Raw genomic sequence first — 12,619 nt, 5'->3', positions numbered from 1 at the left:
ATTCAATAGTAATCATAGTGGCCTGAATTCACAAAGGTACTTTAAATTTGGACTAGGTATGGTTTATGTAAATTTTGTCTGCATAAATGTTTCTTTCAAATCGTTTACGCAAACAGACATCCAATAAACATGTGCAGATATTTGCATGTAAAAAGTACATCTATTTTGCACTTGTTGCAGTAGTTATGATAAAAATGTTTCCAAACTAAACCGTCTACAGTTAAAGTTTATTGAGAAAAATACATATATATTTCTCCTTACATTTTAGGCTGTATTGCAAACATCTTATGTGATAGGATGTTTTGTGGTGCAACAGACCTACACATATGCATTAAATGTCATGTCTTGAAAATTTTTTAAATCACTGTTCCCAAAGGTAAACATGACCTTCAAGACAAAGTGAGAGAGCTATCTACCAGATGAAGAACATGTTGAAGAAACTGGCTTTGAAAATAAAATGCATTCAAATGCATGAATGCTATGCACAAATGATCAAAAGATAAAAGATTGGTAGAATCCATGGTATCAAACAATGTTTTATTCTATAAAACAAGGAAATATTATTATGTCAGTAGTTTTGGGGTTATACCAATCATAAAGTGACCATCTCTTGAAATTACTCTACATTTTCAATAATAAATGAAATGATAACACCATTTTAGGATTGATTTTGAGACTGTTCAGCAGTTTTCAATAATATTATTCAATCAAACTGTGGGTCAAATCTGTGATGAGGTTCAAAGAAAAAAAAATATTTTCATGCAAGACTGTGAAAGGCAGACAGGAAATATTTCAAACATAAATCTCAGATTTTATGTCTCTCACCTAAAATACCCTGTTAGCAGTTTTTTCAGCTTTGTGGTCTCCAGCTTTATCAGGGTCATATGATGACAGTTTAGAATGTGCAGTCAATCCCGTCTACAATAACTGCTGAGTATTAAATGTGGTTGTTTTAGACAGGTGGATGTTGTAGACAGGTTCAATGCAGTAGCAACTGTAACTGATGTCATTATCAATACCCCATATGACTACATGCATACCCCAATTCTACTTATGTATGTGTATGTGTACATGCCTATATCACGTCAGTTGCATGAATGCAAAAAAAAAAAGAAAGAAAAAAAAAGCTAACAAATTTTTATCATCCGCTGTTACCTTTGTTCTACCCCTATGAGAAATATGTTCATTACACCTGAAATATTTTCCAAGCAAGAAATTATTTTAAACCGGACAGGCTGATTTTGCTATCAATGTAACATGTATTTCCCATAGACACCTGCCCGTGTATTCTCGGGACTCGTCTTCAACGGGTTAAGAGATATCAAGTTTACCTTTCAAATACCTACTGTATGATTGTTGTTTGCTTTTTGTCACTCCTTTACTTTTGTTTTGTGTAATGGAGTATGTGTATTTGTAAAAAATTTTGTATTATAGTTTCATTTACTATTATTATTATTATTATTATTATTTTCATACTTTTTGAATAGTTTGAGAATTAGCTGACTTGGATTAATGTAAAAAAAAAAGACATTGTCATGAAAACATAATTATAAATAGAGAGGCTGAACGCAGTCTCCAAGATGGCAAGACAACAACCAATGGGATTTCACTTTAAGAGACAAGCATTAGAACAGGTTGTTTGTATAGGGGTTGTATGGGCCCCTGAAAGCAAGATACAAGTACATGGAATGAAGTAGAGTGTGATAGAAGTAGGGTTAGCAAGGCATAGAGCAAAATGGGATGATGGTACGAAGGTTGTATGTTTATTAGTTAATCATCAAATTATTTTGTGGTTCTTGTAAGATATCTGGGTAAGCAAAATTCTAGGATGTAGCAATTTGTAATGTACCACTAGTTGTTAGACTGATGATGTAATGAGGTGGAGCCCATTCCTCTGTCATGGCAACCATTGCCTTTATTGGTAGTGACAAATGAGAAGACTGTTGCCACACAAACTTTTACACCTGTCAGACACACAGCTTCCCTCCCAACACATGTCTGTCTCATTTATGCAGGACAGTTTGCCTACATGTTGCAAGCCACTTTTCTCCATCAACCCTTCTCCCTCAGTCCACAAAGTCTCTCTGGTAACAGTGCTCCCTATTCCTACTCTTAAATGACTGTCAGAACATCATGATTTTATTCTGTAACTATTTGATTGAATAAGACAGAAGACAGAAAATTGTGTGCCTGAGCAAAAGCAGTGTATATTGAAAAGTGGAGACTGTGTAGACAAATATTCAAAAGTTATTATCATTGAAATTTCCATAAACTTATAGGTATTTAAATGGCTAACTCTGTTTTATCATTTCCATGACAGGAATGTGATTTGGCATGATCTACAATAAAAGTTCTCTGATTTTCACATCGTTATTTTCTGAAGACATTTCTTTGACTATGCTCATGATACATCAAGGATCTTCAAAGACAAGGGAAGTTAATGTCTTTATTAAAATATTGAAGATTAGATTTGTTGTTGTTATTGTTGATACTAATGAATCAACTTTCTACTATCAGGAAAAACAATAGCCATGGATTGGCAAAACTTTCCCTATTTCAGCATGAAAGCAACTACAGGTATAGGATATCATAATACAAATTCATAAAAGAAAGTATATTCTAGGTCTGTCCATCATTATTATAAACATCAGATAGGGATGGAGTTGGAACAGACCATCTATTGCAACTCCATCCCTATCTGATGTTTAGAATAATGAAATAGTTAACTTGTTTTCTGATGACTCATGTCACTGGTCTCCATTCTACATGTTTCAAGAAAATCAGTGTGACCAGAATTGAGGAGAGAGGGGAAAGTGACAGAAATTGTAGCCCAGAGAGAACTGTTCAAAATGCACTGACAAAAGAGTTAAGCCACGGAGATACTTTCAGATAGGTTCAATCAATCTGCAGCTCCGAATATTGCCCATGGTAATTTTGTCATCACTTTCGTTGACATAGTTAGAAAGTTTTGTCTGTCTTTATTGTGAGACCATCACTCCTGGAGGAAAGTAGGATTGGAAATGATGAGAGCCAGGAATCCAAACTACTCACTCACCATGCATTCAAGCAAAGGTAACATGACTTGGCATCTGCCTCACATTTTGGCTGCATTTGTCATTGTTTGTGGGGTAATTAGGAGGGGCTTGCCAGGTTTTGTCCTCAGTGGAGTGAGTCAAGAACAGGTGAAAAGGATTGGGGCTGAAACACTACAGGGAAAACTGAAACCACAGAATTTCTACTCAGAATATGGACTTAAACTTCCAGGAAAGCTCTAAAACTAAATAAAACTATCTAAATATTTTGAAATAGGAAGAAAGAAGTGAAATAAAATGACATCTGAATCTCATAGATAGTGAGATCTGTTGATTACAAAGTGTACATTTTTCTTTCTTTCACTCTTTCAGCTTTAAGTATGAGGCATTTAATGCAACTTTTCCAGAACTTGATACAGGCTGTGATTGAATGGAAATTGACTGAATGAGAATTTGACTAATAATAATTATAAGATGGTTTGCACAGAAAATATTGAAGGTTAAAGCAAGTATGTATGGAAACAAACACAAGAAACCTAGTAAAGGGTTTTTAAACAATACTTGTGGTGCAGCAGACTTTTCTACACTATAGATAGCAAGAGTGGACTAAAAGTCTTGGGCAAGTGAAGGGAAAACTGGGGCCATTTTGTAATCGGACTAGATCATGCCTCGCCTCCAGTAACCTATAAAGTGAAATACCAGGAAAGAAATGAAACAGACTCATAGGTAATGGGTTGTATTACTAATTTCATTTCCTAGTTATGTTCTTAAAAACCTGATGAACTCAAGATATTTGACTGCTACTGTTAAGTTATATTTGTTACATGTAAGTGAAGACCTTAATATCATATTTCAAGCATACATGTAAGAGATAATTCAACTATCTCAATGCCAATAAGAAGAGCCATGCCAATAAAAACTGGTAAGCAACCGTACCAGAGCTCTATTACTTGTATACAGTATTTTTACTATAATGTTTGATTTCTGCAATTGGCACTTTGGGCACTGATGAAATGATGTAATGAAGGTGGCATGCCAACACCCCAACATTTTATATCTTTTACAAAACCTTTGGGTGCACATGCTCAAGGTCAAAGGTCAAAGGTCAAGATCAAATGTTCAAAATTTGACTATTTCCCTCTACCCAAGAAAGATTCTTTAAAGAAAGTTTTTGAACATGAGTTCATAGGTCAAAGGTCATGTGAAAGTGCTAAAATTTTACTTTTTCATCCATATCTCGGAAATGATCCAAGATATCCTCATGGAACTTAGAACATGTGCATGTAATGCCTGACACTGATTCTCTGGGTGATATTTGGGTAACGGGGTCAAAGGTCAAGGGTCAAAAGGTCAAGGTCAACTCCTTTATTTCACTATTTCCCTATCATGTATGCAATGCCTGAAGGATTTTTCTTGAAACTCAGTGTATACATGTATTGCCATATATAAATTCTCTGGGAAAGTTTTTTGCCAAAAGGTCAAAAGGTTAAAGGTCAAGTGAAAAGGTTACATGTCACTCCTCCCCCCATATCTCGGAAGTAGCTGAAGGTATCATCGTGAAACTTCGTCGCCGGTCACACGAACCGACGAATCACTCGATTTTGGATCAAATTTTCAATTTTGAGATTTTCAATCATTTCGATAGTAGACATTCCATACTACATATTCTGAAATTCTCAGTGTGTAATTCGGTGTAATTTTTACGTAGTTATCACTTTAGTAGAAGTATGTAATTCCATTTGTGAAAATTATTTGTTTTCCCCATAGACGCGTGTAGCTTCTTCCTTCGTTTCCTTAAAGCTACATGAGGTATAATCGGAACGCACTCGATCATAATAAAACTTCGTAAACGTTCGGTCGTAAAGTTAACAGTCCAATTTATTCATCATTGAGTGTTATCACCGTTGGATGTGGCGAAACATCAGATAAACATCGTACAGCGTATGAGTTGGCGTAGAGTGAAGTGTAAAACATAGAGTGAAATGCGTAGATAACGTAGAGCTAACGTAGAGTGCAGATGACGTATAGTGAGGAGTGTAAAGTGGAACGTAGAATGAAACGTAGAGTGGCTATCGTAAAGTGGAACGACGAGTGGATAACGTGGAGTGGAGAGTGGTTCACTGAAATACAATAAATATACAGTCATGATGAGAATAATGATAAAGAAAACATATGCACATTATAAAGGAACATAGATTTGCTACACTCCGGAATTCTATTCCATCCAGTATTCCATCAGTTATAATTAGCTATTAATTACTACTACATAATTAACTACCAGTACATTACTTATGTATTCCTATGAACACTATTAACTGATAACATGTATGCATATCATACTTATACTACATCATAATATACACTTAATCTTGTATTTAATCCCAAACTATATCAGTACTAACTTTAATCCGAACACAACAGCTTAAACTACAGTGTGAACAAGCCTTCACTGCTCAGAAGGCCGTCCCCATGGCAACGCTATCAATTCTTGTCACTACGAGAATACAGGGCAGTGCAAACGCACCGTGAAACAAAGAACCTTCAGTCTCTAGCCCTAAACACAATGTGCGTGGTACACACAAACAAGTCAAGAGAGGCTACAAATTCTACCTTTTCCTGAACTAACTTTCAACATTAAACACAGTGTATGTACATAATATTATATACAGTGGTGAATGCTGAGGTAAATATTTCCTCCTCCCTCTACATTATCATCACACAGCAGCATTACTTTTACAACAGAAAACTTTGGCATACAGTTCACTACTGATGTGTCTTTCCCTGTCTCTCACAGCACTCTCTACAGCACACACACACACACATACTCTCTCTCTCTCTCTCTCTCTCTCCGGAGAGTGCATCTCCAATGGGTCATCTACGTATTGGGTGTGCAGTGTACTTGACCGTACGTACACAATGTTTGCCAAACTTTCCCAAAGCTAGAAACTTCCTCAACTTTCTTGGGTCTATAGCTAACAAGTGACAGTTATATACATGGTTATACATTACACACAAATGCAAGCATTGAATATATATAGTGAAATATTTGACATACCGATTGTTTGGCCTCTAGAAATCTCCAATTTTGCAGAACATTCCAAGACAGTGGTGGGATAAATGTGCTTTACTGTTGAACTTCCTTTGGCTTTGTGATGCCCTGCAAGGTGAAGCTTGGCATCTCCCTTCTGCCTTGGAGCTGATTTACATGTTTGCCCAAAGTCTTAGCCAATAGGTAAACTGTTGCTATGCCCCATCAAACTTGCTGGGGTGAAACTGACCAGCCACAGGTCATATCATTATCAGCTGGATTGTTACTAGGGGAAAGTGGGTTTCTTTGACCAACCAGTATTGTCTTAATTTTAATACATGCACATATTAATTAAACTGTCAAACTGATAGTCTTGATTTTCAGCACTTATGCCGCAACATTCCGGCCCCAATGAGCCAACTTCCACTTGGGTCATTCCCATTTTAAAATGCGGCATTGTAATCATAACACGACATTTAACATTTTACATAAATAATCGTTGTAGTAAATACCTGAACACTGTTGTCAACTGGCCAGTGCACACAAATATATATGATTCAATTATTACTAAACGAACAAATACTTTTAACACGTTAGCACTTATTCTCCTATGCGGATGCTCGACCTGGGAAATCAACCCTTGTTACTTGCTTCCAGCAAGCAGAGCTTTACCACAGGCCTTCTGAAGTGTTTGTGCCCCACTCTTACTTCTACCTGTCTCACTCTCCCGTCCCTGCCTGGGTAGACTTCTACCACCTTACCCAATGACCACTGCCCACGTGGAAGGTTATCATCAATGAGCAGCACAAGGTCATCCTTTGCAAGATTTCGCTGGGGTCGAGTCCACCTTTGTCTTTCTTGAAGCAGGGATAGATACTCCTTACGCCACCTTTTCCAGAAGATAGATGCAAGGTACTGCACCTGACGCCAGCGTCTTCTCCCGTAGTTGTCATCCTTGTTGAAAACGCCTGGTGGTACGTTTGGATTGCTTCTCAGAAGCAATAGGTGGTTAGGTGTCAGCGGCTCTTCGTCATTGGCGTCCATACTGATTCTAGTAAGAGGGCGTGCATTGAGAATTCCTTCGATCTCTGTCAAAGTTGTGGTCAGTACTTCCTCGCACACCACCTGTTCACCACTCATGTTCTTTAATATTCGCCGTACGGACCGTATCATTCTTTCCCATATGCCACCCATATGGCTTGCGGCTGGGGGGTTGAAAGTCCACTCGACTGATTTGTGATGGAGGAAGTTTTCGACTTTTCTTTGGTTGATTCCATCTATGCTCTTCCTTAACTCCTTCTCGGCTCCCCGGAAGTTGGTACCGTTATCGCTGAAGAGTTTCTCAGGGGCACCTCTTCTGCTTATGAATCTCCGAAGAGCGTTGATGAACGAGTCGGTGTCGAGGGACCTTGTCAGCTCGATATGAACTGCCCTCATTGTCAAGCATGTAAAGATGCAGCCATATCGCTTGACTCGACTGCGTCCCTGCTTAACATAGAGAGGCCCAAAGTAATCTACCCCTACATAGGTGAATGGAGCCCTCACCGGGTTGACTCTTTCTTCGGGCAACTCGGCCATTACTTGTTCTGATGGCTTGGCGTTTCGCCTTTTACAGGCTAGGCATTTTCCAATCACATGTCGAACTGCAGCACCACCCTTAACGATCCAGTACTGTTCCCGTAGGGAGGACCATGTCATTCCAGCACCGGAGTGCCCTACCAGGTGGTGATGGTGTTCGATGATCAAGCGTGTTACATGATGGTCATGTGGTAGTATGATTGGATGCTTAGAGTTGAAGTTGATTGCGGCTTTACCGATGCGGCCACCGACGCGTAGTACACCGTTCACTACTTGTGGAGCCAACTTTTCCAGTGACCTTCTGGAAGACTTGCCTTGCAACTCATCAGGAAATTCTTGTCTCTGTACCATTCTAATAACTACCATCTGGGCAGCACGTAGCTCCTTCAGAGTTAAATTCCCACGAGTGCACTGTTTACCTCTGGTCACCTTCATTCGCAAGAATTCCTTGTATCGTAGGAGCCATGCTACACTCCTCATGAGCTTGTCCCATGTAGAGTAGCATTGGAGAAGATCTCTTGACATCTCTGTTTGGGTGTAGTTTACATCTACAGTCTTCTTGACTTCCACATCACCTTCTGGCAAGTCTGGTAATACATCAGGGGGCTTGGGCCACGCGTCCTCTTCTTCTTGTAGAAATTCCGGACCAGTCAGCCATCTGGAATTTTCAACGAAGTCCTTGGCCTTCATCCCTCTTGATCCATCGTCAGCCGGATTCATTGTGGTGCCCACATGTCGCCACCGGGAGAGGGTCGTTGCCTCATGGATTTTTGCTACTCTGTTCGCGACAAATGTCTGAAACCTTCGGCTTTCGTTTCTGATATATTGTAGCACCGAGGTGGAGTCAGTCCAGTATGTGGTGGATTCAACGGTCATTTGCAGTTCCTGTTGTACCAGACTGTTCAGATCCACTGCAAGTACGGCTGCTGTCAACTCGAGTCGTGGGATTGATGTGTTCTTGAGAGGACATAGACGAGACTTGCCCATGATGAAGGAACAGTGTATATTCCCAATTTCGTCTACAAGTCTCAAGTATGACACTGCTGCATACCCATTCTGAGATGCGTCACAGAAGTGGTGCAGCTGGCATGACTTTACTGTCTCAAATCCTGGTGGCTTGAGACAGCGTGGAATCTTGATACCTGTCAGTAGTGGCAGATCATCTAGCCATTGCTTCCATCTTTGAAGCTCGTCGTTCGTGACCCTCTCATCCCAGTCCACACCTCTCCGACAAAGGAACTGTAGTAGGAGCTTGGCTCGTAGGATGAAGGGTGCAAGAAATCCCAAAGGATCATAGAGGGAGCTGACCATGGATAAGATGCCTCTCCGTGTTGCTGGCTTTTCTTTCAGATGCACCTTGAATCCAAAGTCATCAGTCTCCACATTCCATAGCACACCTAGTGTGCGTTCAATCGGTAGGTGGTCTAGGTCGAGATCGACCACTGACTGTGCTCTCTCTTCTTGTGGTATTGACGCAAGGACGTCCATGTCATTACTTAGCCACTTCGTTAAGCGGAAGCCGCCTTTCTTCAGCAGCTTGCAGAGTCCTTGAATCAGGTTTTGTCCTTCTTCCTTGGTTGCCACCGACTTGAGGCAGTCATCTACATAGAAATTTTGTCTTACAGTGGACACAACCTCCTCGTCAAAGTCTGTCTGGTTCTCCTCTGCCGTCTTCCGTAGAGCATAGGAGGCACAACTAGGGGATGACGTTGCCCCAAACAAGTGAACCGTCATACGGTATTCTTTCGGTTCAGCATCGAGGTCCCCATCTTTCCACCACAGAAAACGGAGAGCATCTCGATCCTTCACAGGTACCTTCACCTGGTGAAACATGGCCTCAATGTCACCTACCATCGCCACAGGTTCCTTGCGAAATCTAGTTAGAACTCCGACAAGACTGTTCGTGTAGTCTGGCCCTTGTAGGAGTTGATCATTCAGAGATGTCCCTTGGTAGCGTGCTGCGCAGTCAAACACAACCCGTACCTTCTCTGGCTTGTGTGGATGTAGAACCGGGTGATGGGGTAGATACCACACTTGGTCTGTGATATCATTCGCTGGGACTTCTTCTGCATAGCCCTTGTCGATGTAGTCTTGCATCGTAGCTGTGTATTTCTTGCAGAAGTGATCATCTTTCAATAATCTTCTCTTGAGGTATTTCAACCGCATGTCTGCCATCTGCCGATTATCTGGTAAGTGTGGGGGAGCGTGCTTCCATGGCAGACCTACTTCGTAGTGACCTTTGGAGAAGTTCACAGTTGCGTCCATCGTAGCCTTGGCTCGCTGATCTTGAATGGACTCCCCTAGACTGTGGTTCCCTCCAACATCGTGGTCAAGCTGCCAGAACCTTTTCAGTTGGTGTTCAAGGGCATCATCTCCTTTGATGAAATTTGCTTGGTAGGAGGTTTGATCAGTAGAGGACTTCGTTGGCCCTAATACGGTCCACCCTAGGATTGTTTTCACTGCGTAGGGTTCCTTCCGGTTGCCGCGCCTTTGCTCCAGCATCCAGAAGGCCTCTGGCGTGTCTCCTCCTATCAGCAGTTGAACTTCCTTGCCTGTGATGTTGGGTAGTTCCAGCCCTTCTAGATGTCGCCAGCCTTTCAGGTCTTCCGGTGTTGGTATGCAGCTGGAAGATATGTTTAGGTTGCGTACCGTCCATACCTTTGGTAGTCGGATGCCTTCCCCGTCTTCGATGTTCTTCACTGTCAGTTTCACCTCAAGCCCTTTCTTCGATGCTCCGGTGTTACCAACAGTAGACAGCTGGAAATTTCTTTCCACTCCCTGTATGCCAAGCTGCCTGACCAGTTTTTCGTCACATAGGGAGACATCGCTACCTTCGTCTAGTAATGCCCATGTTCGGACCTCCCCACCATTACCACTAATCCTCACCGGTACTACGCGTAGACATACTTTCTTACGTGCCGAACTGGTACTGTGGCACTGACCGTCTTCTGGGGTTAGTTTAGCGCCGGCCCCAGTCGCTTCACTTGCCTCTGTCGAAGCCGTCCTTGCTTCAGTCGTGGTTACACTTTCGTGGTGTCCTTTGGCGGGTTTCTCTGTGTGACGATGTAACAACGTGTGGTGCCTCCATTTACAGCCGTCCACCTTGCAGTTGCTTTTCTGCTTGCAATTTGTCGCAAAGTGGAACGGCTTGAAGCAATTGTCACACAGCTTAGCGTCCCTCACTGTACGGAGTCGTTCGTCTCGTGACTTTTGTTTGAACTGTTTACATACGTCCAGGTTGTGCATTTGTGAACAGCAAGGGCATTTTGTTTGCAATCTTTGACCTTGAGGCTGGGCTTGCGTAGATAGTGCTGTGCGTCTGGTCGTACCTGTTTTGTGGTCCCTTTGGGTGGTACCCTTGCCGCTGCCGATATTTCGCCCAAACATGTTATTAGCGAGCTGAGCACATTCCTCTACGTAGTCGGCCATCATGTTGAAGGTCGGTGTTATCCCTCGCTTCATCATATTGTGAGCACGTTTTGCCCACTCTGTCTGCATGTAAACTGGCATGAGTTGTTGGATTTGGAGCAAGTTACCGGAACTATCCATGTCTGCACGATAACCCATGTGGGACAGGACCATCTCACACCTCCTCATAGCACGTGCTAGGTCCCAGAGCGCATTTCCATCATTAGGGCGTATTTGTTGACGATTCAACACCTTTTTCATGTGGGCAGTGGTCACTTGGAAGGATTGCCCGAACTGGTCATGTAGGATTTGTCTAGCCCTTTGATAGCCTTCAGAGCCGAGAAACGTACAATTTTCAATGCTTTCTCGTGCCTTACCAACACAAAACTGAATCAAGTACATCAATTTCACCTTATTGTCTACTGGCTTACATTCAATGGTGGCTTCAAATTTGTTCATGAAACCACAATAGTCAAGTGGGTTGCCGTCAAATTTTGTCATCTCTGGTTTGGGCATACTCATAGCCAAATCTACAACAGAAAAAACATCAGTAACTTTCGGCTCTGTACTTATTTTAGTTGCAACCTCATTAGAGCTTACATCTACTTGGTTACTTACAAACACAGGCGCATTTGTATTCAATTCTTTCTTAACACCTTTGCCTACAGATCGCGACACACTCACCTCACTTGCGGGTGATTCATTTTCAATCTCTTCTTGGAGGACACGTATCTCTACTTCGGCTTGCTGCATTTCATTCGCAGCCTCTATTGTCGCAAGTTCCTTTTCTATTTGCATTTGTTTCATTCTCAGTTCTTGCGTCTTCTTTACGTGTTCAACTTTAAGCCTAGCTTGCTCGGCCTTGATGCGGGCATCTCTCAGCATTGCGCTGGACGTCGTGCTCGTTGAACGCCGCGATGATCTGCTACTCCGGGATGCTGAAGACCTTAGCGACACGTTGTCATCATCTCCACGTGATCCCGGCTGCACCATCATCTCCTGTGCGCTCTCCTTCGCTTTCACCATCCAGCTCCGAAGCCTCGCGTCAAATTCTTCTTTGTTTCTTTGTCGCCCTTTAAAGTCGTCCATGGCGGAGTCAGCTTCCTGGCCAGTCAGTCTCTCGTGATATTCATAGAAGCGTTCCTCGTATGAATTGAATGTCTTGTCTAACTGGTCAGCCTTCTCAACAACGGTATCATAGTTATCCACGCTTAACATGCAGCTCTCTAGTTCCCTGAACTTCCTTGTGAGACTGCCAGCATAAGCGCGACACGACTGTTTCAGACTCGTGACGTCATCATTATCACCACTTTCATTCGTAGCATCGGTTCGCGGAATGTTCTCCATAATCGCGTTTCCAAATCACAAGTTTCCAAGCATGAAATTTAAACGAATCGTGAGCGTATGATTTGGAATGAGACTTAAAGGAATCGTGAACTTAATGTAGCTTCTTCCTTCGTTTCCTTAAAGCTACATGAGGTATAATCGGAACGCACTCGATCATAATAAAACTTCGTAAACGTTCGGTCGTAAAGTTAACAGTCCAATTTATTCATCATTGAGTGTTATCACC

The 12,619-nt window shown here is 41.8% G+C and overlaps 1 protein-coding gene across 1 annotated transcript; it reads right to left on the bottom strand.

The window, feature by feature from the left end:
- Positions 1–6,693: 6,693 nt before the first annotated feature.
- LOC140232728 (uncharacterized) lies at positions 6,694–12,393 on the bottom strand. Its single transcript, XM_072312845.1, has one exon. The coding sequence runs from the start codon at positions 12,391–12,393 to the stop codon at positions 6,694–6,696; it is 5,700 nt and encodes a 1,899-aa protein (XP_072168946.1).
- Between the last annotated feature and the right edge of the window lie 226 nt (positions 12,394–12,619).

This window comes from Diadema setosum, chromosome 9 (genome assembly GCF_964275005.1).
Source record: "Diadema setosum chromosome 9, eeDiaSeto1, whole genome shotgun sequence".
NCBI lineage: Eukaryota > Metazoa > Echinodermata > Echinoidea > Diadematoida > Diadematidae > Diadema > Diadema setosum.
The sequence above is the reverse complement of the archived record's forward strand: the minus strand, read 5'-3'. Positions and strand labels throughout refer to the sequence as shown.

What these genes read in the sequence shown, in the direction of transcription:
- LOC140232728 (XM_072312845.1), bottom strand. Translation starts at nt 12,393, where the DNA reads ATGGAGAACATTCCGCGAACCGATGCTACGAATGAAAGTGGTGATAAT.